At 39.2% G+C, this 26,126-nt stretch overlaps 1 protein-coding gene across 1 annotated transcript; it reads left to right on the plus strand.

Moving 5' to 3' along the window:
• Window positions 1-2,565: 2,565 nt before the first annotated feature.
• Window positions 2,566-3,299, plus strand: LOC131606697 (calcium-binding protein PBP1-like). Its single transcript, XM_058878858.1, has one exon. The coding sequence runs from the start codon at window positions 2,830-2,832 to the stop codon at window positions 3,187-3,189; it is 360 nt and encodes a 119-aa protein (XP_058734841.1). The 5' UTR covers window positions 2,566-2,829; the 3' UTR covers window positions 3,190-3,299.
• The last annotated feature ends 22,827 nt before the right edge of the window (window positions 3,300-26,126 follow it).

Raw genomic sequence — 26,126 nt, forward strand, 5'->3', positions numbered from 1 at the left:
ACCGCTTTGTTTACCTTCTTAGTAGTCATCGTCAAATCCTCAACATTGTTCTCTTCAAGAAAGATAACCTTCTTCGTAAAGCAATTAATATGAACCCGGTTGAATTCCAATCAGTTCATTCCCAGAATAACATCAAGTTGTTCAAGCGGAAGGCACACTAAGTCCATCCAAAACTTTCTACCAAAAATATCAACGGGACAATTCAAACAAGCAGAAGAAGTAGTTACTGAACCCGGCGCAGGAGTATCAATAACCATACTTCCATTAATATCAGATATTTCTAATCCCAATCTTTTAGCACAATCCAACGAAATAAACGAATGCGTTGCTCCAGTATCAATAATTGCAATTAAAGGTGTGCCATGGATAAAACACGTACCTTTAATCAATTGATCCTCCGGAGTAGTCTCTGACCCAGGCAAAGCAAGGACCTTCCCACCAGACTGATTATTCTTCGGTTTAGTGCATTGTGGGCTAATATGGCCTTCTTCGCTGCAATTGTAGCAAGTCACGGTCTTCATCCTACAGTCAGAAGCAATATGACCCGCCTTACCACACTTGAAGCATTTCTTTTCCCCACTCTTACACTCATTCCTTATATGCCCAGTCTCACCACAGCTGTAGCACCTAACGGGAGCACCAGAATCTCCCCCACTAGGCCTCTTCCAATCACCATCTTTAGGATTTCCTCTACTATATGGCTTACCTCTATCCATAGGCTTCTTACCTTTCTTGTCAACCAACTCGCGAGAGTGAGATGACTTCAACTTAATGTTATCCTCTTCGAAGATCCTGCTACATTCCACCAAATCGACAAATCGCCGAATCCTCTGATACCTTGCTTGATCTCGTCACGAAGACCATTCTCAAATTTGATACACTTTGAGAATTCACTAGCTTCATCATTGTTGTAGTGAACGTAGTACTTCGCCAACTCAACAAATTTCGAAGCATACTCTGGTACCGTCATATTACCTTGAGTCAGCTCCAAAAATTCAATTTCCTTCCTGCCCCGAACATCTTCGGGGAAGTACCTCCTCCAAAACTCTCTTTTGAGCACAACCCAAGAAATAGCTACACCATCAGCATCCAGTTCAGCTCTAGTAGCCATTCACCAGTCATCAGCCTCTTCGGACAACATATGAGTACCATACCTTACTTTCAGGTTCTCAACACAATCAATGACTCTGAAAATCCTCTCGATCTCCTTTAGCCACTTCCGAGCACCTTCAGGATCATGCGTGCCCTTGAACAACAGAGGATTGTTCCTCTGAAAATTTCCCAATTGCCTGTCAGCACCAATCCCAGCTCCATTTGCATTCCCTCCCAGCACACCAACAATCATGCCCAAAGCAACCATACCAATAATCAGCTCACCAAAATATAACACTGAAACTCATTCAATCATGTTATATCAATATGCATATGGACCAAATGACACTATGCATGTGGTACCAATAAATTGTGGACTTAATCCACCCGACCGATCTAAATATCACCGAGATACGACCCTACCGACACAAATTCCACACAATGGAAATTATGTCCACCATTAATCCATACATCACCGGGTTTAAGTTATTAAATGATGTATGAATGAATGCACACACATATGACATACTTACACATCACCGATCCGATGAAATACATCGTCTCACAAACTCACCATTATCACCACCAACGAGTATGCCCATGTTCCGCAATCATTCAATCATATCACTCATTCATTCATTAAACATAGCAAATCACAACTCATTCATTACCACAACATTACATTGTCTTATCCGCAAATCACATATTTGCACAATGTTTCATTGCACCAAAGCAATTAAATCGAGTTTTAGAAATAAAGTCGGCCACTACCCATACTTCTATGTTATATTATAAAAAATTTAATTAGCTTTGCAAAGTCCAAAACGGCACATCAAAAGAGTACACGGATCACAAGATACGCAATTTCGAAGTTTGGAAAATTTCTGCATAGCAGGGTCCGCTCAGCGGCCCACCAACGACTCGTGACAGAAGCGAACTACGTTGGGACCTCCCCATGTTATTTTTAAAAGGGTTAATAGTAATTCACCCTTGTAATGTTAGCGAATTTTGCTTTTTCTTCCTTCCTATCTTTTGGCAACGATTTTTTAAAAAAATCGTTGCCAAAATCTGCCTTTGACAACAGTGAGGGTAAACCGAAACGCGCTCATATTACAGGGGGCGTAAACTACTATTAACCCTTTTTAAAACTATATTATTTAATACTATTTCCATCCATCTTAGTTTAATATCTTTCAATTTCTATATATAGAGAGTGGGTAAGTTAAATTAAGTTTATAAAACATGGTTGACTTTTTTCTTTCATCATTGGAAGGGGAAAAAAATGATTGACTACGTTTCCAAAGGATGTAAGTAAAGTCTATAACAGGAAATTATATAGAACTAACCTTGTAGTGAAAAAATATAAAAAGGGTAAACTGAAAAGTTATAGCATTAAATACTTTCACAAAGAGCAGGCCATTACTTACACCATAAGACAGCTAAAGTTACGAAGATACCCTTGACAAACTTCGAGGAAACAGGGAAGCAGGTGTGGTTTCTTGTCCACAATCAAAGCTGATGAACGAATATTTCTCTGTTTCTTGGCTGTCATCCTCACAGGGTTCATTAATTACTTTCTCTCTTTCCTTCCTTCAACCCCCATCCAGTTTCCACGATCCTTTCCATTTCCCTTTTCTCTTTCTTATTCTCCTTTTTTCCCACATATAAATACTAGTATTCATTCACCAAACAACCCAAATTCAACAAAACATTTCATATTCACATTCTCTCTCAACAATGACTACCAACAATGTCTTCGAAGATTTGTTACCAATGATGGCCAACAAGCTAGGCGGTGAAGGTTTAATCAAAGAGCTATGCAACGGGTTTGACTTGCTGATGGACAAAGAAAAAGGCGTGATCACGTTGGATAGCTTGAGGAAAAACGCTGCGGTTTTGGGTCTTCAGGATATGAAAGAAGATGAACTTGTGAGCATGATGAAGGAAGGTGATATGGATAGAGATGGAGCACTGACGCAGATGGAGTTTTGTGTTTTGATGTTTAGGTTGAGTCCGGAATTGATGGAAGAGTCTTGGTTTTGGCTTGAGGAGGCACTGCAACATGAACTTGACAACAATAATAATTCTTTTTTGTAGTTTCTTGTAACAATTTAACAGACAACAATTGATGATGTTTTCTACTCTTACTTTGTGTTGTTGTAATTCGTCGTATTGAATATATTGGAATTGATTGACAATTTTTTGGATATACTTTGTTTTACTGCATATCATAACGGCGATTAAATACTTCTTGTTAATCCCTTAATCTATTGTAAATTATGAAATTTAAGTGCCCAAGCTTCGATTATATGTATACGAATAGGGAAGTTGAATTGGAGATTAAAAGTGATGATTATTAATTAGGGATGCAAGCTAGGGACAGAGCAGAGAAAACTGTGACCCTTCCCATTTCACTATCAATTTATAAGCACTTCATATATTATGGTGTATTTGTTCTTTGTTTTTCCTCAGCTAAAGCAGAGAGTCAGCTGGAAAGTATTAAAGAAGAGGGAGAATTTTATATTTTTCTCACAAAAGATGAATTGCCTCTCCTCTTTGGTAGCGAATTCCAATAGCAAGCCCATTTTTATGTACCATTTATTTTGTTTCGGTGTCTTCCCAGAAGGAGAAATGTCATCAATAAAACCCAAGTCATCAAAGAAAACTACCAATTTCCTTTTTAGGTAGGTTTCTTCTTAGGACAAGTCATCAGCCTTATAAACATAAGGCTCTGTTTGGTAAAACTAGCTGATAGCTGATAGCTGGTAGCTTTTAGCTGGTAGCTGGTAGCTGATAGTTGATAAGCTAATGTGAGTGTTTGGTAAATTAGCTGTTTCATTAGCTGATAGATACAAAATGACATTAATGACATTTTAATTAATGAGGGTAATAATATATTTTAGTTAAAATAATAAGGGTATTAATGGAAGAAAAACTCACAAGCTAAAAGCTACAAGCTCAAAAGCTACTTCAATTAGCTTTTGAAAAAAAAGCTAAAAGCTAGTAAAAAAGCTACAAGCTAAAAGCTAAAATAGAGTTACCAAACAGAGCTTTTTTATTAATATGAGCTGAAAAGCTAAAAGCTAAAAGCTAAAAGCTCTTTTTTTTTTGTCTTACCAAACAGACTCTAAGACTCGGTGTTCGCCAAAAAAATGACTCTGACGCAAAAATAAGAAAAGTTTACCCAAACATTTGAAAGGCACCTCAGACTAGATGTTGCATACGCTAGCATGGGCCACCTCGATAAGGTGTGTGCACCTTGGAAAGGGTTGGTTCTTAATGCTCTTGGAGTAAGCTTCAACATTTTACTATTTTGCCGAATAGAAATTAAACCTTGACCCTATGCTAAATCAGCAAGACTACGTCGTGCTATAAAGTGCTTTAAAGAGATGAAAAAAGACCTTCAAATTTGACACGTTATACTCGCACCAATACTGAAATATTTTGACGTAAATCTAATCCACCGGGTACAATTACGAAGGAGCTATTGTTAGAACAAGATTGAGAATCTATGTTCAGAATCTAGTTTTGATGATAACAAACGTATATTTTGTGAGTAACAATTTTATTACTAATGATTTCATTGAGTGTGCAGATACAGTGTCAAAATCCTTTACAACATACATAACAACTCAATCAGAAAGTACATCATAAGCTTCAAAGGAAATGAACAAGAAAAATCAGCTATAAGAAGTCTTGCAACATCAGAAGATCACGCACGTAGAAGATCAGAAGTTCTAAAGTTATAACGCAGAAACTCAACAAGTGAAGACAGAAGATCAAGTCATCACACAAAACAATAAGTTATGTCAAGAGCACAAGCAACATCATCGTCTACAGCAACATCTACAAAAGACACTCATAACTCAATAGTCAAAAGATTCAAAGCTTCAAGGACAACTAGCTTTGATCAAAAGAAGAGACAAACGCATGACATCTATTCTTGGTCCATAAAGTACAATAAGACAAGCTACCATATAGAAACAGTCTTGAAAGGAGAACAACAAAGTCTCAGAATTTAAGGGAGAACCGTTACAAACATCATCATTAGCAAAACGGTTACAACAATTAAATGGAACAACTCCCAAGGTTGATTGAAAAAGCAAGCCACATGCAGCGCTTTGGAAAGACAAGATTAACTAAAGAAACACGCCATCAACTGCAATCATCATGTTAAAGATAAGGTTCTGCCAAAGAACAACACTTGTCACTCATGATTCAACCAAGACAAAGCATTCAAAGCAATACTCAACAAATCTCAATGGATCTATTCCAACGGTAACACATCAAGCTATAAATAGACCAAACTTCAAACTTGAAAGTGTGTGTCGAATATGAGCACCAAGTGAGTACAGAAGACAGACACCAAATGTGTGTGGAGAATGTGTCAATGGAACACTAAAATGGCATTAAATGAATATCCATAGTGTGTATCCATGGTGCAACTACAGAGAAAAGTAAAAGAGAAAATCTTAAGAGAAAATCTGTAGAAGAATAAGCTGAGCAGCTGAGCATGGAAATACAAAAGATGCAACAAAAAACCATGCTTCAGAAGTTCCACAAGAGACAGCACATACTCAGTATGTGATAATTAAATGTGTTGTTATACACAAACCATATGCCTGAAATGAGTAAAGATGAAATCTCTGCTGTTAAGCAGAGTCCTCCAATGGAGTTACAAGAAATCCACTGATATCTGATCAGGTCTAATATTGTTCATATTGGATGACTAAGAAAATTGAATACACTGAGTTGTTGCTCGAAGAGTGTTTCATGTTTACTTATGTTAATCAATATGTCATCAGCTGTAACAAGCTTTAAGATCAGTAATGAAGAAGGAGAAGCTGAAGATCAATATGAAGAAGCAATTCACTAGAGCTGCTGCTCTAAATCTGCTTTCAGAAGATCATTTGAAGAAGCAACTCAAAACAGAGCTGATGCTCTGAATCTGCTTGAAGAAGAAGCTGAAGATCAAATAAGAAGCAATCAACAAAAGAGTTGTTGCTCTTAATTAGCTTAAGAATATTTGAAGATGAAGATCAAGACAAGAAGCAACCTTACAAGAGCTGCTGCTCTTAATCTGCTTACAGAAGGAGAAAATCTCATCCAGAAGTTGAAGAAAAGAAGACTGCAAGATATTTTGTATCTTGTATTAAATGTAAAACACATAGAGTTGTTGCTCGTAGTGTGTTATATCTTAGAAACTTCTGATAGATTGTTTAGGCACCAGAAGTGACTTCTAGTCAGTGTGTCGTAAACATACGTATTGAGAATATGAGACCATCTGCTTAATTAAGAAGCACACCTGTAATCTCTAGAAGATAGATGAACGTTATATCCAGATGAGATCACTGTGCGGGGTTAGTCACAGCAGGTAGTTGTGCATGTTACTAGATTGATGAACGTTATATCAGATGGGATCACTGAACGGTTCAGTCATCTAGGGGTTACTCACTCGCGGGTAGCTTGTGCAGGGTTAGTCACAGCAGTTGGCTGTGCAGGTTGTTAGTCACGATGGAGGATCGTGCAGATGTAATCAAGTTTGGTTATAGTGAATTGTAACTCGGTGGGAGAACTGACTTTTATTTTATTTCGCAAACAATGTTGCGGTGAGCAAGATTCGCCACCGACTTTTATTTTAACCAATATCTTGGAAGGGAAAAAAGAACATAAAAAGACCTTTTAAGAAAAACGGGCTCGGGGTAGATTATGAAAAGGGAAGGTGTTAGCATCCTTTTCATCTGTAGTTAATTACGGGCTCTTAATTTGCTTAGCTCATGTTTGTTTGTTTTTTTAAAAAGGTTTAAGGACTTTAGCTTAAAAGCGTAATCTTAGTCTTTGAAAATAGAGGTGCGAAAAGCTTTTTCTTAATTGAGCAAGCAAATTAGGAACACTACCCTAAGTTTGGTCTTTTTCTATGCTTTTTACTCTCCTAAGAAAGATAGGGCTATCCTTACCATCTGGGGTAGGCAGTCCTATTGATTGGATGTGCGGGACAATCGAAGGGTCATCGGAGGTCGTTGAAGGCAACAAGTAGAGGTACCTTTAGCGAATTCGAAGGGACAATCATCGTTTCGTAGGCAACCATTCGAGGGACTAGATCATATACTCGTAGACAACATCGAGGGTCATCGAGGGACTTATGATCTTTGTGATGATTTTTAATCGTCGGGACTTTTGCTAATGGGTACCGCTATGTTCGAGGGACACGACTATATAATCGAAGGCAACCAAGAGGGGCGTACCCTAGAGGTGAGTGTGCGAGTGAGTGTGTCAATTACAGTTATGTTAATTTTGTAGTTAGTGATCTAACGTTGCTTTTAAATATTGCCATACAATCCTAAGCATACATCTAGCAGCTATAAGAGTTCGGAAAATAAAACAGAAAGATAAGGTCCTACGCTATTACAAGGCTCCGGGGAGGGGATTACATAACCAAAAAATTGGGGGAGTGCGGAAAAGTAAAATGCGGAAAAATAAAGATCCTAATTTACTATTACATCCCATAAGCAGATACAAAAATTGGCAGAAATGCGGAAATAGAACAAGAGAAATTAAGTTGCGTGAATGTACATAATAGTCCGATTGCTCAAAGTGTACCTCGCATTCAACACAAAAATGTTAATACGGATATAGTAAATGATATATGAACAAATGAATAAATACTAACGAATATTAATTAAAATATAAACTAAACATATTGAATTCTAAAAGAAAATGACTGATTTAAAATATTTTTGGTGTTTTTTAACATGAGAAAATAAAAATCTAATTAATTAAATATTTTTTATTAAAAAAAAGAGAAAATCATTAATCTAATATTTTTGATTTAAGTTAAAATAAACAAGAAATAGAATAAGAACAATAAAATTGACATGGGTTGAAAAAGTAGTGAAATAGGGGTGCATATAGAGATCGGGGCGCTGAGCCCAATTGAGACAGGCCCAACATTAAAGTTGAACACAGGAAGGGGTGGCTCGTTGGCAAAAGGGGTGAAGATACAAGAAACAGATTGGGCTTTGTAATCAATTGAGCCCATTAACATTTAAAACAACAAAAAACCCTTAATCAAAACATATATGGTCATCCCCTTTTTCTCTTCTTCTCCATCAGTCAATTTCTGTTTCTCATTCTCCTAAACCTCTCTCAAATCAATACACAAGACAGGGTCCAATCATGGGCAGTGAAACCAATTTCTCAAGGAGAATCAACCAAATGAAACGAATCAAACAAAAATCATAAGTATTATCAGAAATGGAGAACAACATGCGTCAATTCAAAAAAATGACTTAACAACAACATTCGTCACTATCGGATGAATAAGGAAAACGAAAATCGTACCTGCGATGCTTTGATTCCTCCCTGATTCGTGCGTGATGGATGGTGAAGTTTGTTATTTTGTACGCAGGTTGTTCGCGGCTATGCGTGGAAGCGAATCGGTGATGTTGAGAAGCACTGTGGTTGATCTCGATTCTGAGTCCGTGTTTCATCTGTTGCCGAAGCCAGGTGTTGCAGGTCGTTGTTGAGGTTAGTGTTGAGCTGCTGTATTCTTGGAGATGGATGACACACCCATCATATTCATGGCTTATCTTTTTTTTCTCCTCGGGGGGAAGCCCTCTTAGCCTAAGGAAGGACCCACCTCGTTGAATGCATGATATCCAATATCTCTTGATTGACCCACACATATGATTTATCTGTTATTACGTCTTGGGTTCCTATCAAAGTCATCTATAACAAAAAATTTCGTAAAGTCCATAAACCCTAAATATATTCCAAGAGTAGCTATCGCCACTCAATGTCCCTCCATCGATGGTGAGTTTCTCGTTCAAAGTCCTCTTCCAAAAACCCTAGTGGAGCAAATAGATGCAGAAAGAGAGAATATTTTTAAGGCACTACCTTAAAAGAGATGAACTCGAAAGCTTACTCATTGTATACTCCTTCAGAAAAGGTGGGAAAAATGGGTTGAAGCAATTATAAATAGCTGAAAGAGGTTAACGAAGATAAAATAAGTTTTAAACATAGAAGAAAAGCTCTAAAGATCCACCAGTAACAAAAAGGGAGGTGGTAAGTCCAGGGCTCCCTATATATCTCATAACAAAGATAATCGTATGATCCTTAGTAGTAGATATTAGGAAGCGTGAACCACACCATCAACGACCGAGATCTCACGTCATATTGGATAAAATAATCAAATACTTTAGTATAAGAAGGCAATTTTGGTGTTGTAGCAGGGAAAAATTGAGACCAAACCCATTGATTGACTTGACTCATTATTTTAGTGAAAGTCGTCACCACGCTTTATTGTTTCCAAAGAAAAAGGGAAAAGATCGAAATAAAACCCAATGAAGTTTTTTAAATAAAAAACTAATAAAACAAAGATGGTATCTTAGGTACGGAGGTTGATTATACAAGGGGAATGTCTTAGCACCCCTCACATCCATGGTACTCTACTGGAACATTTTTGTAAATCCGTGTGTTAAAAGAGAAGAATTATGTGCAAAAAAGAGTTAGTTTGATTTTAAAATGATGCTCGGCAAGACATATAACATCTTGGGCGTACATACCTCCTTAGTGCAATGGAGAAGTCAGAGCAAATGTAGTTCTACTTAAAAAGGAAACAAAGGTTTTGTTTAAAATTGGATAGACACTTTGTCATCATAGGAGAGAAAACTCAACCAATCATTCTTGAACATAAGAACAAATGGATTCTTTGCATCACAAATGAAAGAAGGGCTCCAACTTGGATAAATCAATAAGTATGCCACTTACTCTTTCAAGTGAAAAAGAATCAATCATATCAATCAATATCAAGATATTAGGGGATTACATCTCCACCATAATGATCTTTTATGTATAAACTTTAAAAGAAAAGGATTTTAAGAAGAAATGCCATAAAAGGCAAAAGTTTTGAAAGAAAGTTTTAACCAAAGAGTTTAAAAGTTTGCAAACATAAGAAGATTTTGAAAAAAGAGGGAAAAGTTTTGAAAATTTAAGAAGATGGGAGGAAATGAAGGGACTATTTATGGAATTTAAGTTAAAACCAAAAACCAAAACTATAATCCATATGAAATCCTTTTGACTATTTATGGGATTTCACCCCAATGATCCATCAAAAGAATGATAAATTCATCAAGACTTACACCCACAAATCAATAGAAAATAGATGGAGAGAAAGAACCAAAGCAACTTAAAAAAGGGAAAAAATTGCATAATGCTGTCAGGAAACAGATTTCCTAAAATAGGGTAACAGATTTCATTTACAGTTTTTTTTTTCAAATCTGGCAAAACACAATGAGGGAAATCGATTTCCCCAAACAGGGTAATCGATTTCCTGTGCGAAATTTAAAAAAAAAACATCTAAATGGAGAAAATTTGATGATTTTTTTATCAAACACCTTATGATCTTGGTTGTAATTGAACATGAAAGTTCCATTAAATTATGAGCAAACACCAATGGAATCACAAAATATTGCTCAAAGAATCAAACAACCAAGATCAACAAGAGATCACATTGTAAGAGATGAAAATAAATTTACCAAATGTGGATCTAGAAATTCAACAATCAACTTCAAAACTTGTTTTAAATTAACTCCAATAATCATTCTCCCCAGCTTTGATTTGGAGAAACAGTGAAGAGAAAGTGTTTGGATAGAGGTCTAACTCAAAGATTAGTAAGCTTCAATAAAAGCTTACTAACTTTTAAAAATGGAGCTTTGAGTGAATTTGGGTAGATGAAACAAGTTTGAGAGAATTTTTTGCAAGGTGAATTTGGCTATCCGAAGCTTCAAGAGAATTTTTTGCAAGGTGAATTTGGCTATCAAAATCTTCAAGAAAATTTTTGGCAAGGTGAATTTGGCTATCAGAATCTTGTTGAATGAATAAAATGATGGTCCTATTTATAGAATTTATGCTTGAGATTAATAGCGGTTTGGAGTTTGGTTTGAAGCCAATATTAGGCTTGGAAATTGATTTTGGAGCCAAAATTAAGATCAAGTGGTGCACATGTCATCAAATGAGGGTATATGATGGAATTTAAACATGATGAGGTAGAGAATTTTTTTGTGATCAAGAATATTCTCTCAAAAAAATGAAATTGGTTCTGAATATCACTATACTTGAAAATTGCCCTTTTTTTTGCCAAATTTGTCCTTGGAAATCGATTTCCATTATGGTGGAAATCGATTTCCACTGCGAAAAACTAAAATTCTTGCGCAAAATGCAAAGGGAAACTGATTTCCTGTATATGAGAAATCGATTTCTGCATGAAAAAAGTGGTAGAAAACTTTATTGGTCGGATGCTTTGGCTCGGTACCGACAAAACACAAAAATATAGAAGAAAAACAAAGTAATATTTTTGGTATTTTAATTAGTATAACATAACAAAGAAATATTCACAAATTAAATAAACATTGGTGCTTGGTGATTCCCCAAAAGGCAAGATGAGCACAAAGCCAAAGAACTAAATCTCAAGATTGTGATCTTAGGGTAAGAAATTAGGGTATGACAGATGCCCCTATTTAAGTTTATTCTATCCGGAGATACGAAGATTTAAATCTTCGCTTCGAAGTGATTGAAGAGACTTAAATACCAAATACGCGATTTTGGACCCTAAGATGCCATGCGATGCTTATGAATGTGTGGACTATTTTTTGTTTGTTTTTATATGATATGATATGAGACAGACTCATATCTGTGTGGGGAATATAGGGCCACAAGAGATAAACTATTGTTGGAGAAACTTGGAAAAGGAAGCAAGAACTTCGCAGGGGAATAACATAACGAATGAGTAACAGACTCAAATGAAGGAAACAGTTGGGGAAAAGAAAGAGTCATCTAGGAATAAAACTGGACTTCACAAAAGAAGAAAGAGACAGTTAACAAAAGCTTTCAAGCTAAAAACATGAAAGGAAACTCTGGATAGAAAATCGACAGAGATGTTCAGAAAGAAAGATCTCTTGAACCCACATAAAAATCATTCAAGAGTAAAACAATGAATGAAGCTGGAAATGAAGATAAATCGACAGAGACATTGTTGCACCCCAAAATTTGCCCTCTTCACTGTGCCATAAGTTATGAATGACGTTTATTTCGTCGTTCAACAATTGAAAAAATAATAAAGAGTTTCTTATATGTGGTGCACGCACTCGTTAATTCACTGAGATTCATTGAATTTCATGTCAGTGTGTTCTTATGTGCTTCAATTGCTACCTTCTTCAAAGATTCCTTAAGGCCTTATTGTCATGTTGAATTGGAGCCGAATGCTAACTATGGCATATAAAAGTGAAACGGCAATCAAGGTTGTTGTTCGTCGCTTTTAATGTAAGAAATATGGTTCATGGATTAAGTGAAGATTTTGTTAAAGTGAAGTTCATTCGAGTAAGGTTTTGGGTTCATTATAATTCAAAGATTCGATTGAGGTCCTAAGTATGCTGAGATAGAATTCATTTTGGTTTGTTTGGAATGCGATCTACAAAGTCAAAATTCATCATTTATCATTCAAAGTTACAATATCCATACAATGTCCATTTATCATTCATTACAAAATATTCAAGTTCAAAAACCAATATTATCATTCATTACAAAATTTCAAGAGTTCATGACATTTACACCAAAAATCTATCAAAAAAAACTGTTCCATTCATCTTCATTTCACTTGCAGCCAAGCTCAAACCGTGGCTACCCATCAGCTTCTAAAAAACCGGTTCAAACCATATCAATCTCAACCTGCAGCAAAGTTTCACATGAGACCAAAACCGACCTTGCATCCAAATAAACCGAACCGGCAATACAAAATGATTCAGCAACTTCATGAGAAAAAGGAGAGGTTCATAACAAAAGGCTTCACAGAAAAAACGGAATCGGAAGAAAACGAATAAACACACACAACAGAATAAAAAAAAAGGAGGAAGAGATTCACAGATGAAAAGGGAGAGAACCTGTAACAGAAACGTAACAAACTTCTGATTCACCTTCTCCATTCTTACTCCATCGATCCTTCTTGAACCATGACCATAACCGTTTCCTTGAATTTCCATCTCTGAATCTTCATCCTCCTCCATTCATAACAATCACCGAAAACTCAGATAACAGAAACGGAGAATGAAAAAAAGGCAACAAACTTTGTAACAAACTTTGAGTCTCTCTTGAATCCTCTCTCCATCTTCATCGTTCTTCAATCATCATCATCATCATCATCGATCCAAGGTTCTCCATATTCACTTTGCGTTTTCTTCAATCACCATAAACAATTCTTCAATCTTTCATTCACTGCATCTTCTTCACCACTAAATCACCACCAATCCAACCACCACGAATTCAGAACCTCTGTCCCTTTCCATACAATCTTGAATCTTCAACACTTCACGTGTCTTAATCATCTCCGCAAACATCACACTCAACGTTCATCATCACCTTCGCCAACAACGCATCTGAATCTTCACAACACCACTAGCTCATGCTGAAATCGCAACCACAGTAACGACAATCATCGACACGGAGATGATTCACACATGGCAAAAGGTTCAGAAAGAGAGAAGAGAACGGAATCGAAGGAAGAGAGATTGAATACCGTACCTATAAGTCACGCAGATTTTCTTCGTCATTTTCGTCAAGATTGAAGAGCCATCGGAATCGCTCCGATTGGTAAACCATTCCTTCTTCCTTGTTGTTCCATGAAGATTGAACATGTATGGATTGGGATCGGAGAAGAACTCCGCCGCGCCGTTTGTACTCGTGAGGGAGAGAGGCCGCGTACGGCGGTGTTGACTTTTGATCGGAGAAGAGAAGGGAATCGCCACCGTCACCGCCGTTTGTGCGTTGGAGAAGGGAGAGTTTCCTCTGTTTAAGCTGACATGTAACCCTAAATCCCTTTGTCATTTCTTTTATTAATTGTGAAATAAGCTGGTTCTTAATTTGAATTAAGTGGATAATGACAAGATTAATTGGCATAATACTGAATAATTAGTGTGATTAACAAAAATTGAGATTAAAATCTGATTGTGAATAATACTCATTGGGCCTCACGAATTGCAACGCTACACCCCCTTTTTAAGCCCATATCACCACTGTTTTTGGCCATTGGAGAAAGAAATTTGTAACAAAAAACTGTTTGGACCATCAGCAATGGGCCCTGCGCCTGGATCACTTTCTGCACCATTATTTTCTGCTTTCACCCCCTGACTCATGTATTATTCTAGTTAGAATTAGTTTTGATTTTCATATTTTGCTTAGATGATATAACGTAATGATATTTCAATATTTTTGATAGATTTTGCGTTATTGTTAGATAAAAATGTCATGAAAAACAATTTAAACTTTTTAGACTTTTGTTTAGGATTTGTTTAGAATTTAATTTCTCTTGTTTTTTTATGGTTGGCGGATGCATGTCTCCTTGTTATTACTGATTTGGTTGTTGAGATGTGCGAGGTACTTTGAGAGGGCCTTCGATTGCTTCGTGTTCCACTTTATTTGTGGGACACGAACTCGCTTCCGGTGCGACTTGACTTGTGTTGTGTTCCACTTTATTTGTGGAACACGAACCTATTTCCGATGCGATTCACGGGTCTCTCATTCATTGAGATGTATATTCCTGTATTGTCTGGCTTGTGTTCTCTTGCAGGTTGCTTGTGTGGTTGTGTTTGATACGCACCACATAGCGGTTGTGATTTATTTTCACACCGCATCGCTTTGACGCTTATGCTGGACTCCTGGCTTTTGCTGGATGTTAGATTACGCGAAGTATTCCGGACTTCTCTGCTTACGCTGCTAGCTCATTGCGGATTTGCTATCCGCTCGGTATCTCCTTGTCCCTTTTACCGCTTTCCGCATCATCCTTTAACATGAGAAGTAGGACCTAGACATGCATCTGGCCAAGTCCTCGAAAGAGGCTCTGTTTTTGTTGGTGTGTTTACATTTGTGCTTTGCGGCAGGGAGTCACGGTGTAATAAGTCCTATATGGCACTCCGTTAAGTCCTCATGGAAGGCATGCGGAAAGGGTTAGCAATCAACCCCCGCCTAGTCTCATCGAGTCTGTTCAGTATGCGCACGCTACGCGTTGCTCGCTTCTGAACCTGCACAAGATCTTGTTATCGAGTATGTCAGGAAAAGGGTTCATGTAGCCGGACCCCCGCCTTTCCTATAGCTCGCGTCGCTCGACGTTGATGCTCGGTGTACGCACGCACCGTTTTCCTTTACGATCCGTGACGGCTTGGTTGCTGAGAGGGGTCCGCCCTCTTGTCTATGGCCCGATCATTTTCACGAGGTCTAATGCTTGGTTGACTTGGGTTGAGCTTCTCCCCTTGGCTATGGCGGGACCGCCTTTCTACCACTTGGCCAGTGCCTTTGGTTTGTTTGCTTCACGAGCGGATGCTCGTTTGTGTGCTTATTGTGTGCTTCCCTTTTTCCCCCGTAGGTTGATTAGTTTAGTTTAGACTGATACCCTTTGTATGATAACATTAGGTAGCAAGCTTTCCCCCTTAGCTTAGGTCTTCCTCATGCATTCTTTAAAACACAAACCACACTTTTCATTTTCTTTTCTTAAGAGCTTGTTATTTCCGCTCCATTCCCAAGCATAAGTCTCCAAAGGTCGAGCAGCGGAGTGTGAATGTAACTCGTTCACCTAAAAAACACAAAACAAACAGAAATTAGTTAGCCGAGCTACGGTAGCTCTGATTCTGCAAAACAGATACGTAGGCAGCGGGGTAGGGCCCGTGTGAGCATAATCCTTTCTTTTCCCTACATTCTGCATTCATTTTAGTCCAGAATAGCGTAGATTTGTTACACACCCATAGGTTTAGACATAAGCGTGGATACCATCGAGTACGATGGGCGCGAGGGGTGCTAGCACCTTCCCCTCGCGTAACCGACTCCCTTACCCTTTTTCTCTGGTCGTGAGACCGTTGTTTTGTTTTGTGGTTTGCTGGCATTCCCTTCCTTTTCAGGATAAATATGTTAGTGGCGACTCTGTTAATTTTCGCGGTAGCGACAGCTGGCGACTCTGCTGGGGACGTCTCGACCTGTTGCTGGTCCGGACCTAGCAAGTCGATCCTAGCGCTTGTGTGTTTATCTTTGGGTGTTTTTATTGCTTTGCATATTTACCTGTTTGCATTGCATTCTATGTGCGCTTTTACTTTTCTGCATCATATTCTGGACTGTCTGGATCTCTGTCTGTGGGTGGGTGTTTCAAGAGGTAAAAGACCCAATACCCAGGTCATGAGTGATACCTTAGGAACTAGGACTAGAGTGGCCGTGACGGACAGAAGGCGTATGCCTGATTGATCTGATCACGTATCCACGGGCAGAGCTTGGTGGAATGAGGCAATATCGTGTGATAGCGCCTACATTCGATCCTCTGTTGGCTTTTTGACCTACCCTGGCCTAGATTTACCCGTGAGTGGGGCGGGAATCAATCATTGCTTAACAGGTACATTGATGGTGACTTTGGTCCTCGTTCGTGGGTTACCGCTATCCTCGTTCGTGGGTTACCGTGGTTCTTGTTCGAGGGTTACTTTGGTTCTCATTTGAGTGGTTTCATTTCCGTGATGGTAACCATGGTTCTGATTCTATTGATTATGTCCCGTGATCTACGGGGAGCTCCGAATTGGTGCCGAACCTTTGAACTTGTGCCGTGTGATTTCTCGGCATCATCAGATATATCCAGTATTGTGGTTCCCGCCATGTTGCATCATTGCATATTTACTTTCCAAAAAAATGATGTACAAAAAATAACTAGCATACATGTTTCTTCCATTTCCAAGGAATCATGTCTTTAAGCCTCGTGCCGAGCTTTTCCATATCTTGCTTGCTAAAAAAAAATCATAACACGAGGATTCCTTGGAAATCGAATGAACATGGCATTTCATTCATATCATGAATCTCATACATTTCATGCATAACAGGTGTTCAGGATTGAGGATTTCTTATTCAGACTTGGTATTCTCTCCAGACTCACAGACTTGACTTGTTCTTATTGTTTGCTCAAAGATTAGTCATGAAATAACTTTGTGGGGTGATCAAGAGGAAAGCTCAGTTGAGGTTCTTTTTGAAGACTTGCCTTATGCTCACTTGCTTCCAAGCTTGCTTTATTTGCAACTGGTTAAGCTCCGTACTGTGTGGATGTCTACAAGTTCTATGCTTGATGATGATGACATTAGGTGTGAATTCTATTCTGGGCACCTGGTCATGATGTTAGTATTTGCAAGTCTTTTAAGTTGCTTGGGGCTCCCGCACGAGGGATAAGCAAGACATTGTCTATCTTGAGCATTGCACCATTTGCATTGCTCGAATCCCTAAAGCACTTACAAATTCCATGTGACGTCACCAGAATCTTCTGTCAAACAGTAATCGAGAGTGATATGCAGAGAAACCTCTCATTCTCAAGGTTCAGTTTCATATCCTGAGTCACCTCCTCATCTTGGAGTTTCCTTGTCGATAGTCTTTTCTTGTCAACAGAGACGGAAGAGAAACAAGTGGATGTAATCCCGATGCCTTGGGTCCAATAGCTTCCATCCTTGTTGAAATTGTAGTTGGTTAAGATTCGTGCTTTGGGTGTTTCTCACCACAGATAGCTCTCCTGATTCCGATGACAATAGTCGGTGTGTTCCAATCTGGGGGCACCTGATCATAATGTCAAGCCTTACAAGGTGTTGAGGAACAAAGAGTCCAGGAGTTGATTGATGCAGAGATGGTTGAGTTTATTCATAATGGTTTCTACTGGTCAATCTCATTTCATCTGCTGCAAGTAGAATGTTTGTTTTTCCTCGAGGAAGTAACTCATGAGAACCACTTGCAATTGGTACTTCCAGAGGCTTCCTTCACAACAACCATTGTGTGTTCCAAGTCATGACTTTGATGGCCAAACGCAGAGGTTATTGTTGTTCGCCGATAGTAATACAAGGTTTCTCCATTCCTGATGGTGATTTCTGTTTTAGCAGCTATATTTAGGGCTCCCGACCGAGGGATAAGCAAGACTCCGTGTTCTTGAGTTTGCATCATTGGCAGCTCAAATCCCTAAAGCATTCACAAACTCCAGTCACTGTTTTTTTGGGGCTCCCGACCGAGGGATAAGCAAGACGCCTTGTATCTTGAGTTTGTGCACCACTAGCACATCTCAAATCCCTAAAGCTCAGCACTTACAACTTTCATATGGCCTCGCCAAAATCTTCTTCCAGGAAGTGATCTAAAGTGTTCTGACATAGTGCTTGGTGTGCTTTCCACTCTAGAGGCACTTGGTTATCTAATTGAAGGCTGACAGTCATTCAGAGACAAGGTACAAGACCTGATTGATGCAAAGGCTATCACATTCGCACTTGAGGGCCAGAATTGAAGTTCTCCTTCGATTCAGCGAATCTTTTGAAGCAATAAGTCCATACGGAGAGGATCTCCTCAACGTTGATTTCCTAATTCATCATGCATGTTCATGTTTAAGCTTTCTTGTTTTGTGCAATACTATTTGTATGTAAAACTTGTTTGTTTTTGAACTATAATCATAATGCATTGGATATGTTTGTCTTGAAAAAATCCATTCGCTTTTGCTCTTATATGTTTTTCTTTGCTTTTTGTGATACTCAACTCTTGTTAATAAAGCATGATAACTCTGTAAGGAGAATGATGAACATAATACCAATAACCTCAAATGGTATGCTTTTGAGTAGAACCCTGTTGATGATGTACAGGCATTGTTTCAAAATCCCAAACACTGGAGATATAAGGGAGTGAAACCTTCGTTAACCCCTCTGAGCCTTCGAAGTAGGAGTTTCTTTTCTCTATAAAAAACCCTTATTTTTAACCCAGGGGTGGGTAGTATTCAGTTAACCTGATTGAGCATTCAAAATTCATCAGGAGCATGCATCTAAGGATACAACAATGGCTATCTTTCAAAAGATTGAGGAAAGTCAAATCTACAACGGTTATCCCTCACCTCAGGAGGTCGAGACATCAAATTTATCCCTCACCTCAGGAGGTCGAGACATCAAATATATCCCTCACATCAGGAGGTCGAGACCAACGTCCAAACCGCTGTGCTTTATCCCTCACATCAGGAGGTCGAGATCAACATCAAAGCCATTGTGGTTTATCCCTCACATCAGGAGGTCAAGATATGGCGATACCCCAATGGTAGTTCTTCAGTAATCAAGGACTCAAGCAGTCACAATCACTTCCAACAAATCAGAGACTCAGGATCACACGACTTGTTCAAAAAAAAATCAATCAAAAAGAAAAGAAAAAAGGAAAAAGAGCCCGCTAAGTCAACAACTTGAAAACATGTGACTTAGGCAAAAGTTAGGGCATCCCGCTGGACATCCAACTCAAAATTCAAAAGAATTTGTCCAGGCAAAAGTTAGGGAAACAAAAAAAAAGAGACAAAGCAAAAGCGAAAAACAAGGATTACAAAATGAAGATCCTCAACAAAGAACAAAGTCGTGTGATCAGACACCAAAAACAAAAGGAAAAGTGATTGCTGTGTTCGGAAGACCTCATCAATTCCTCAACCATCTCAAACTCCTCTTGAAATATGGATGCTCGTGTCAAGTTAACTGAACTTAGGACTGGAGAACATCATGAAGGGGGTGGGCACCAAATAATTTTGAGCCTAAAAATCTTTTTTCTTAAACCGTGAACTTGGCCACGTTACAACCCTTGAAAGTCCTAATTGAAGCAGGGTTAATTCAAAAGCATAATGTACATGAGAATACGGTAAACTGACTCCCAGGAGTTTGCTAATGCTTGAGTTGGTATCACACCATCTCATCTTTCTTTCATAAAAAATCGATGTTACGACATCCTTTCAAAAAGTTTTCTTTAAACTTCGAGACAAGCATACTCTTTGCATTTGAATTATATTTCTCATAATAAAAATTCTTTGCATGTGAACAAGTGCTTAAAATCAAGAAAGTTTCCATCATGAACTTCAGATGAAAAGTTTATTCCTCCCGAAGGACAAGTTGTCTTCAGAACTCCGTTGAGTTGAAGCAAGAATATTTCAAAGTCTGATCCCCTCAGGGGCACAAAAGCGTTTGATTACTCTATCGAGTAAGTTTTTAATCGATCTGAGGCAATCAGGTCAAGATTCGAAGAATCTCTCAAAGTGCTAAGCAATCAGGGGCATTCATCCAAATGCATTTGAAGCTACCTACAACTCTGGTCAATCAGGGGCATGGTTCCAAAATTCATGATACTGGGGCAAGACACTATGCATCGGCATTTTATCCTCATCAGGAGGTGTTCAGTTTAAAGTTCGGGTGTGAGCTAAACAAGTTATGAGCTTGAGAACCATCAGGGTCGTCATCCTCAGCAGTTAGAAGCTGAAAGTCCAATGCTTGTTGGCATTCTTACAATCATACAAATATGCGGAACACTATGAAAGCCAATGCCTGTTTGGTCCCTCTGAAGTCAACACTTGCTTGACCTCATAAGCCAACTTCCTGGTGGCACTCTCTCGGAAAGTCAATGCCTGTTTGATACTCCGGCCGATACTTGTTTGGTGTTCCAATCATTGCTTGCCTATCATCTCATTGAATCCATTGCTTGTTTGGAAAGTTTCAAAGCTCAGATGTCTGATAATCTGTTTGCTCTTGCATTTGCCCATGGTGGGTGAGCATCACTATCCTCCGCCATGTGAGGAAATCCCGTGGATGTCATGCTATATCCTGGGGCATTATCATTTGTTTATCTCACAAGTACATCTTTTGAGCGCATCATATCAACACATTGGCGGATCTAGCCGAGTGAGAGATTCTCATTCCCCAGCTGAGTACATTCAGATGAGACTTTCTTTGTTCCAAGATTCTCATATCCTCAGTAAAGCATATTTCGATGCAATTTCTGTGCTTCAGAAGCCTTATTCCCCGGTGGAGTATCTTCTCCCCAGTTGAGTCAGGATTAAATGGTATCTGATTCCCCAGCAAGCTCTTAATGAGGTTCCTTGCCCGAATGCCTCTCTTTCCCCAGTAGAGCGCTTCTCTCTCCAACAGATGGACCTGTTTCCCCAGGAGAGTCATCTTATTCCCCAGTGGAGTTGTCTCAACAAAAGGTTCTTATGCTAAGTTCCTTATCCCCAGCGGATTTCTTATCTTCTCAGTGGACCATTATGCAAAAGTGTTCATCTTCCCCACTGAATTCTTTCCTCAGCATAGATTCATGTGCATCCTCAACGGAATTTGCGTCCTTCAAGGATTTCCCCAGCGGAATGCTTCATGCACCAGCAAGTTGGTTACTCCCCATCAGAGTTATCTCCATGACTTGCCTTATCTCCACATCCCCTATATGTCGAGAATTTGCTTCTCTAATGAAGTTTGCCAGGGTATTCCCCAAGCAGTTAAGTGGAATGTTCATATCCTCAAGCAGGATTTATTCCCCAATCAGAGCTCGCGTCTAGATTTGATCGTCTCCAGCAAATTTCTGATCCATCTTTGCCAGCTCGCATTTGTGACTCCTGGTCACTCATCTTGTCCTCCCCACAGAGTTCTATACTCTCTCCAGGATTTCTTCAGCAATTCAGTGCTCCTCCGTTGTCTCCCCAAGCAACGTTCGAATCATGCATCATTCGCATTGCATTCTCTAAGCGTGTAGCATTTCCATTCTCGGAATACTACTCCATAAAACATTCATACATGCATCATGCATAAATTATATCATATCTGTTTCTTTTTGCAGGAAAGTCATCCAGATTCAAATGCTCCCCAGAGAGCAATATTCGCCTAGTCATTACAGGCGCTTATCCTGATGTTTTGAATCAGACGAGGATTGTTCTACTTATTTTCTGGCACAGCTCAGATCAATTCAAAGACATTCCTATTCCCGATGCCCCCAGATCGGTGGAAGATATTTGTTCCTATCCTGATATCCAGCTCAGTTGAAGGAACCGCCTCCGGATCTCCCAAGATCTTCCGAAGGAGCAAGCCCTCTGATACATCAGATCAGTTGGAAATATCTACTCCCTGACGATTTAGTTCGTTCAGAAGAAGAAACTCGTTTGCCCAGTCCTGATACCTTACTATCAGTTGAGGACGTTTTCTTTACCCGGCGTACACAGTTCGGAAGAGATATCTGTTCCTATCCTAATATCCAGTTTCAGATTAGTTGAAGGACCCGCCTCCGGATCTCCCAAGGTCTTACGAAGGAGCAAGCCATTGATATCATTAGATCAGATGGAGATATCTGCCTGATTGACCTTTTCATTCAGATGAAGATTGTCCTACTTATTTTCTGGCATCATGTCCAGATCAGTTTAAAGGCATTCTTTCCCCGGCGTACACAGTTCGGAAGAGATATTGTTCCTATCCTGATTTCCAGTTCAGTTGAAGGAGCCGCCTCCGGATCCCCGTGGTCTTACGAAGGAGCCAGCCGCTAATTCCCAGATTAGTTGGAATATCTACCTGATGATTTAATTGCATCAGAAGAGATGTCTGCCCAGATTCCCAGATCATGATTCCCAGATCAGAGATACCTATTACCCGTTGATGTCCGATTCAACCGATGTATCTCCCTCGATTCCCAGATCGACCTAAGACATCTATCCCGATGCATGTTCGGAGACATCTGCTACGCCTGATACTCAGATCAGTCGAGATGTTCCTTCTCTTGATGCCCAGATCATTTGAAGTGTTTCCCCTGCCTGTGGGTGCCCGTTCCTTCTTATTACAAGTTGGAGCATATTTATTATCTAGGTCAATTGAAGTTTTTTCTCCCTACCTGCGGGGTGGTACATTCCTTCTTATTACAAGACGAAATCTTCTATTGATCAAGAGCGCAAATTTTCGAGTTCATTCTGGTATTCAATCTCCTTCCACCTCGACGGTTCGAAACTTTCATTTCTCACCCGTCTGGTTCAAGAAGTTTGAATAGGGGCAGCTGTTGCACCCCAAAATTTGCCCTCTTCACTGTGCCATAAGTTATGAATGACGTTTATTTCGTCGTTCAACAATTGAAAAAATAATAAAGAGTTTCTTATATGTGGTGCACGCACTCGTTAATTCACTGAGATTCATTGAATTTCATGTCAGTGTGTTCTTATGTGCTTCAATTGCTACCTTCTTCAAAGATTCCTTAAGGCCTTATTGTCATGTTGAATTGGAGCCGAATGCTAACTATGGCATATAAAAGTGAAACGGCAATCAAGGTTGTTGTTCGTCGCTTTTAATGTAAGAAATATGGTTCATGGATTAAGTGAAGATTTTGTTAAAGTGAAGTTCATTCGAGTAAGGTTTTGGGTTCATTATAATTCAAAGATTCGATTGAGGTCCTAAGTATGCTGAGATAGAATTCATTTTGGTTTGTTTGGAATGCGATCTACAAAGTCAAAATTCATCATTTATCATTCAAAGTTACAATATCCATACAATGTCCATTTATCATTCATTACAAAATATTCAAGTTCAAAAACCAATATTATCATTCATTACAAAATTTCAAGAGTTCATGACATTTACACCAAAAATCTATCAAAAACAACTGTTCCATTCATCTTCATTTCACTTGCAGCCAAGCTCAAACCGTGGCTACCCATCAGCTTCTAAAAAACCGGTTCAAACCATATCAATCTCAACCTGCAGCAAAGTTTCACATGAGACCAAAACCGACCTTGCATCCAAATAAACCGAACCGGCAATACAAAATGATTCAGCAACTTCATGAGAAAAAGGAGAGGTTCATAACAAAAGGCTTCACAGAAAAAACGGAATCGGAAGAAAACGAATAAACACACACAACAGAATAAAAAAAAAAGGAGGAAGAGATTCACAGATGAAAAGGGAGAGAACCTGTAACAGAAACGTAACAAACTTCTGATTCACCTTCTCCATTCTTACTCCATCGATCCTTCTTGAACCATGACCATAACCGTTTCCTTGAATTTCCATCTCTGAATCTTCATCCTCCTCCATTCATAACAATCACCGAAAACTCAGATAACAGAAACGGAGAATGAAAAAAAGGCAACAAACTTTGTAACAAACTTTGAGTCTCTCTTGAATCCTCTCTCCATCTTCATCGTTCTTCAATCATCATCATCATCATCATCGATCCAAGGTTCTCCATATTCACTTTGCGTTTTCTTCAATCACCATAAACAATTCTTCAATCTTTCATTCACTGCATCTTCTTCACCACTAAATCACCACCAATCCAACCACCACGAATTCAGAACCTCTGTCCCTTTCCATACAATCTTGAATCTTCAACACTTCACGTGTCTTAATCATCTCCGCAAACATCACACTCAACGTTCATCATCACCTTCGCCAACAACGCATCTGAATCTTCACAACACCACTAGCTCATGCTGAAATCGCAACCACAGTAACGACAATCATCGACACGGAGATGATTCACACATGGCAAAAGGTTCAGAAAGAGAGAAGAGAACGGAATCGAAGGAAGAGAGATTGAATACCGTACCTATAAGTCACGCAGATTTTCTTCGTCATTTTCGTCAAGATTGAAGAGCCATCGGAATCGCTCCGATTGGTAAACCATTCCTTCTTCCTTGTTGTTCCATGAAGATTGAACATGTATGGATTGGGATCGGAGAAGAACTCCGCCGCGCCGTTTGTACTCGTGAGGGAGAGAGGCCGCGTACGGCGGTGTTGACTTTTGATCGGAGAAGAGAAGGGAATCGCCACCGTCACCGCCGTTTGTGCGTTGGAGAAGGGAGAGTTTCCTCTGTTTAAGCTGACATGTAACCCTAAATCCCTTTGTCATTTCTTTTATTAATTGTGAAATAAGCTGGTTCTTAATTTGAATTAAGTGGATAATGACAAGATTAATTGGCATAATACTGAATAATTAGTGTGATTAACAAAAATTGAGATTAAAATCTGATTGTGAATAATACTCATTGGGCCTCACGAATTGCAACGCTACACCCCCTTTTTAAGCCCATATCACCACTGTTTTTGGCCATTGGAGAAAGAAATTTGTAACAAAAAACTGTTTGGACCATCAGCAATGGGCCCTGCGCCTGGATCACTTTCTGCACCATTATTTTCTGCTTTCACCCCCTGACTCATGTATTATTCTAGTTAGAATTAGTTTTGATTTTCATATTTTGCTTAGATGATATAACGTAATGATATTTCAATATTTTTGATAGATTTTGCGTTATTGTTAGATAAAAATGTCATGAAAAACAATTTAAACTTTTTAGACTTTTGTTTAGGATTTGTTTAGAATTTAATTTCTCTTGTTTTTTTATGGTTGGCGGATGCATGTCTCCTTGTTATTACTGATTTGGTTGTTGAGATGTGCGAGGTACTTTGAGAGGGCCTTCGATTGCTTCGTGTTCCACTTTATTTGTGGGACACGAACTCGCTTCCGGTGCGACTTGACTTGTGTTGTGTTCCACTTTATTTGTGGAACACGAACCTATTTCCGATGCGATTCACGGGTCTCTCATTCATTGAGATGTATATTCCTGTATTGTCTGGCTTGTGTTCTCTTGCAGGTTGCTTGTGTGGTTGTGTTTGATACGCACCACATAGCGGTTGTGATTTATTTTCACACCGCATCGCTTTGACGCTTATGCTGGACTCCTGGCTTTTGCTGGATGTTAGATTACGCGAAGTATTCCGGACTTCTCTGCTTACGCTGCTAGCTCATTGCGGATTTGCTATCCGCTCGGTATCTCCTTGTCCCTTTTACCGCTTTCCGCATCATCCTTTAACATGAGAAGTAGGACCTAGACATGCATCTGGCCAAGTCCTCGAAAGAGGCTCTGTTTTTGTTGGTGTGTTTACATTTGTGCTTTGCGGCAGGGAGTCACGGTGTAATAAGTCCTATATGGCACTCCGTTAAGTCCTCATGGAAGGCATGCGGAAAGGGTTAGCAATCAACCCCCGCCTAGTCTCATCGAGTCTGTTCAGTATGCGCACGCTACGCGTTGCTCGCTTCTGAACCTGCACAAGATCTTGTTATCGAGTATGTCAGGAAAAGGGTTCATGTAGCCGGACCCCCGCCTTTCCTATAGCTCGCGTCGCTCGACGTTGATGCTCGGTGTACGCACGCACCGTTTTCCTTTACGATCCGTGACGGCTTGGTTG

This window comes from Vicia villosa, linkage group LG5, assembly GCF_029867415.1.
Source record: "Vicia villosa cultivar HV-30 ecotype Madison, WI linkage group LG5, Vvil1.0, whole genome shotgun sequence".
Lineage (NCBI taxonomy): Eukaryota > Viridiplantae > Streptophyta > Magnoliopsida > Fabales > Fabaceae > Vicia > Vicia villosa.

Excerpts from the sequence above, each read along its gene's own strand:
- LOC131606697 (XM_058878858.1), top strand. The coding sequence starts at position 2,830 with ATGACTACCAACAATGTCTTCGAAGATTTGTTACCAATGATGGCCAAC.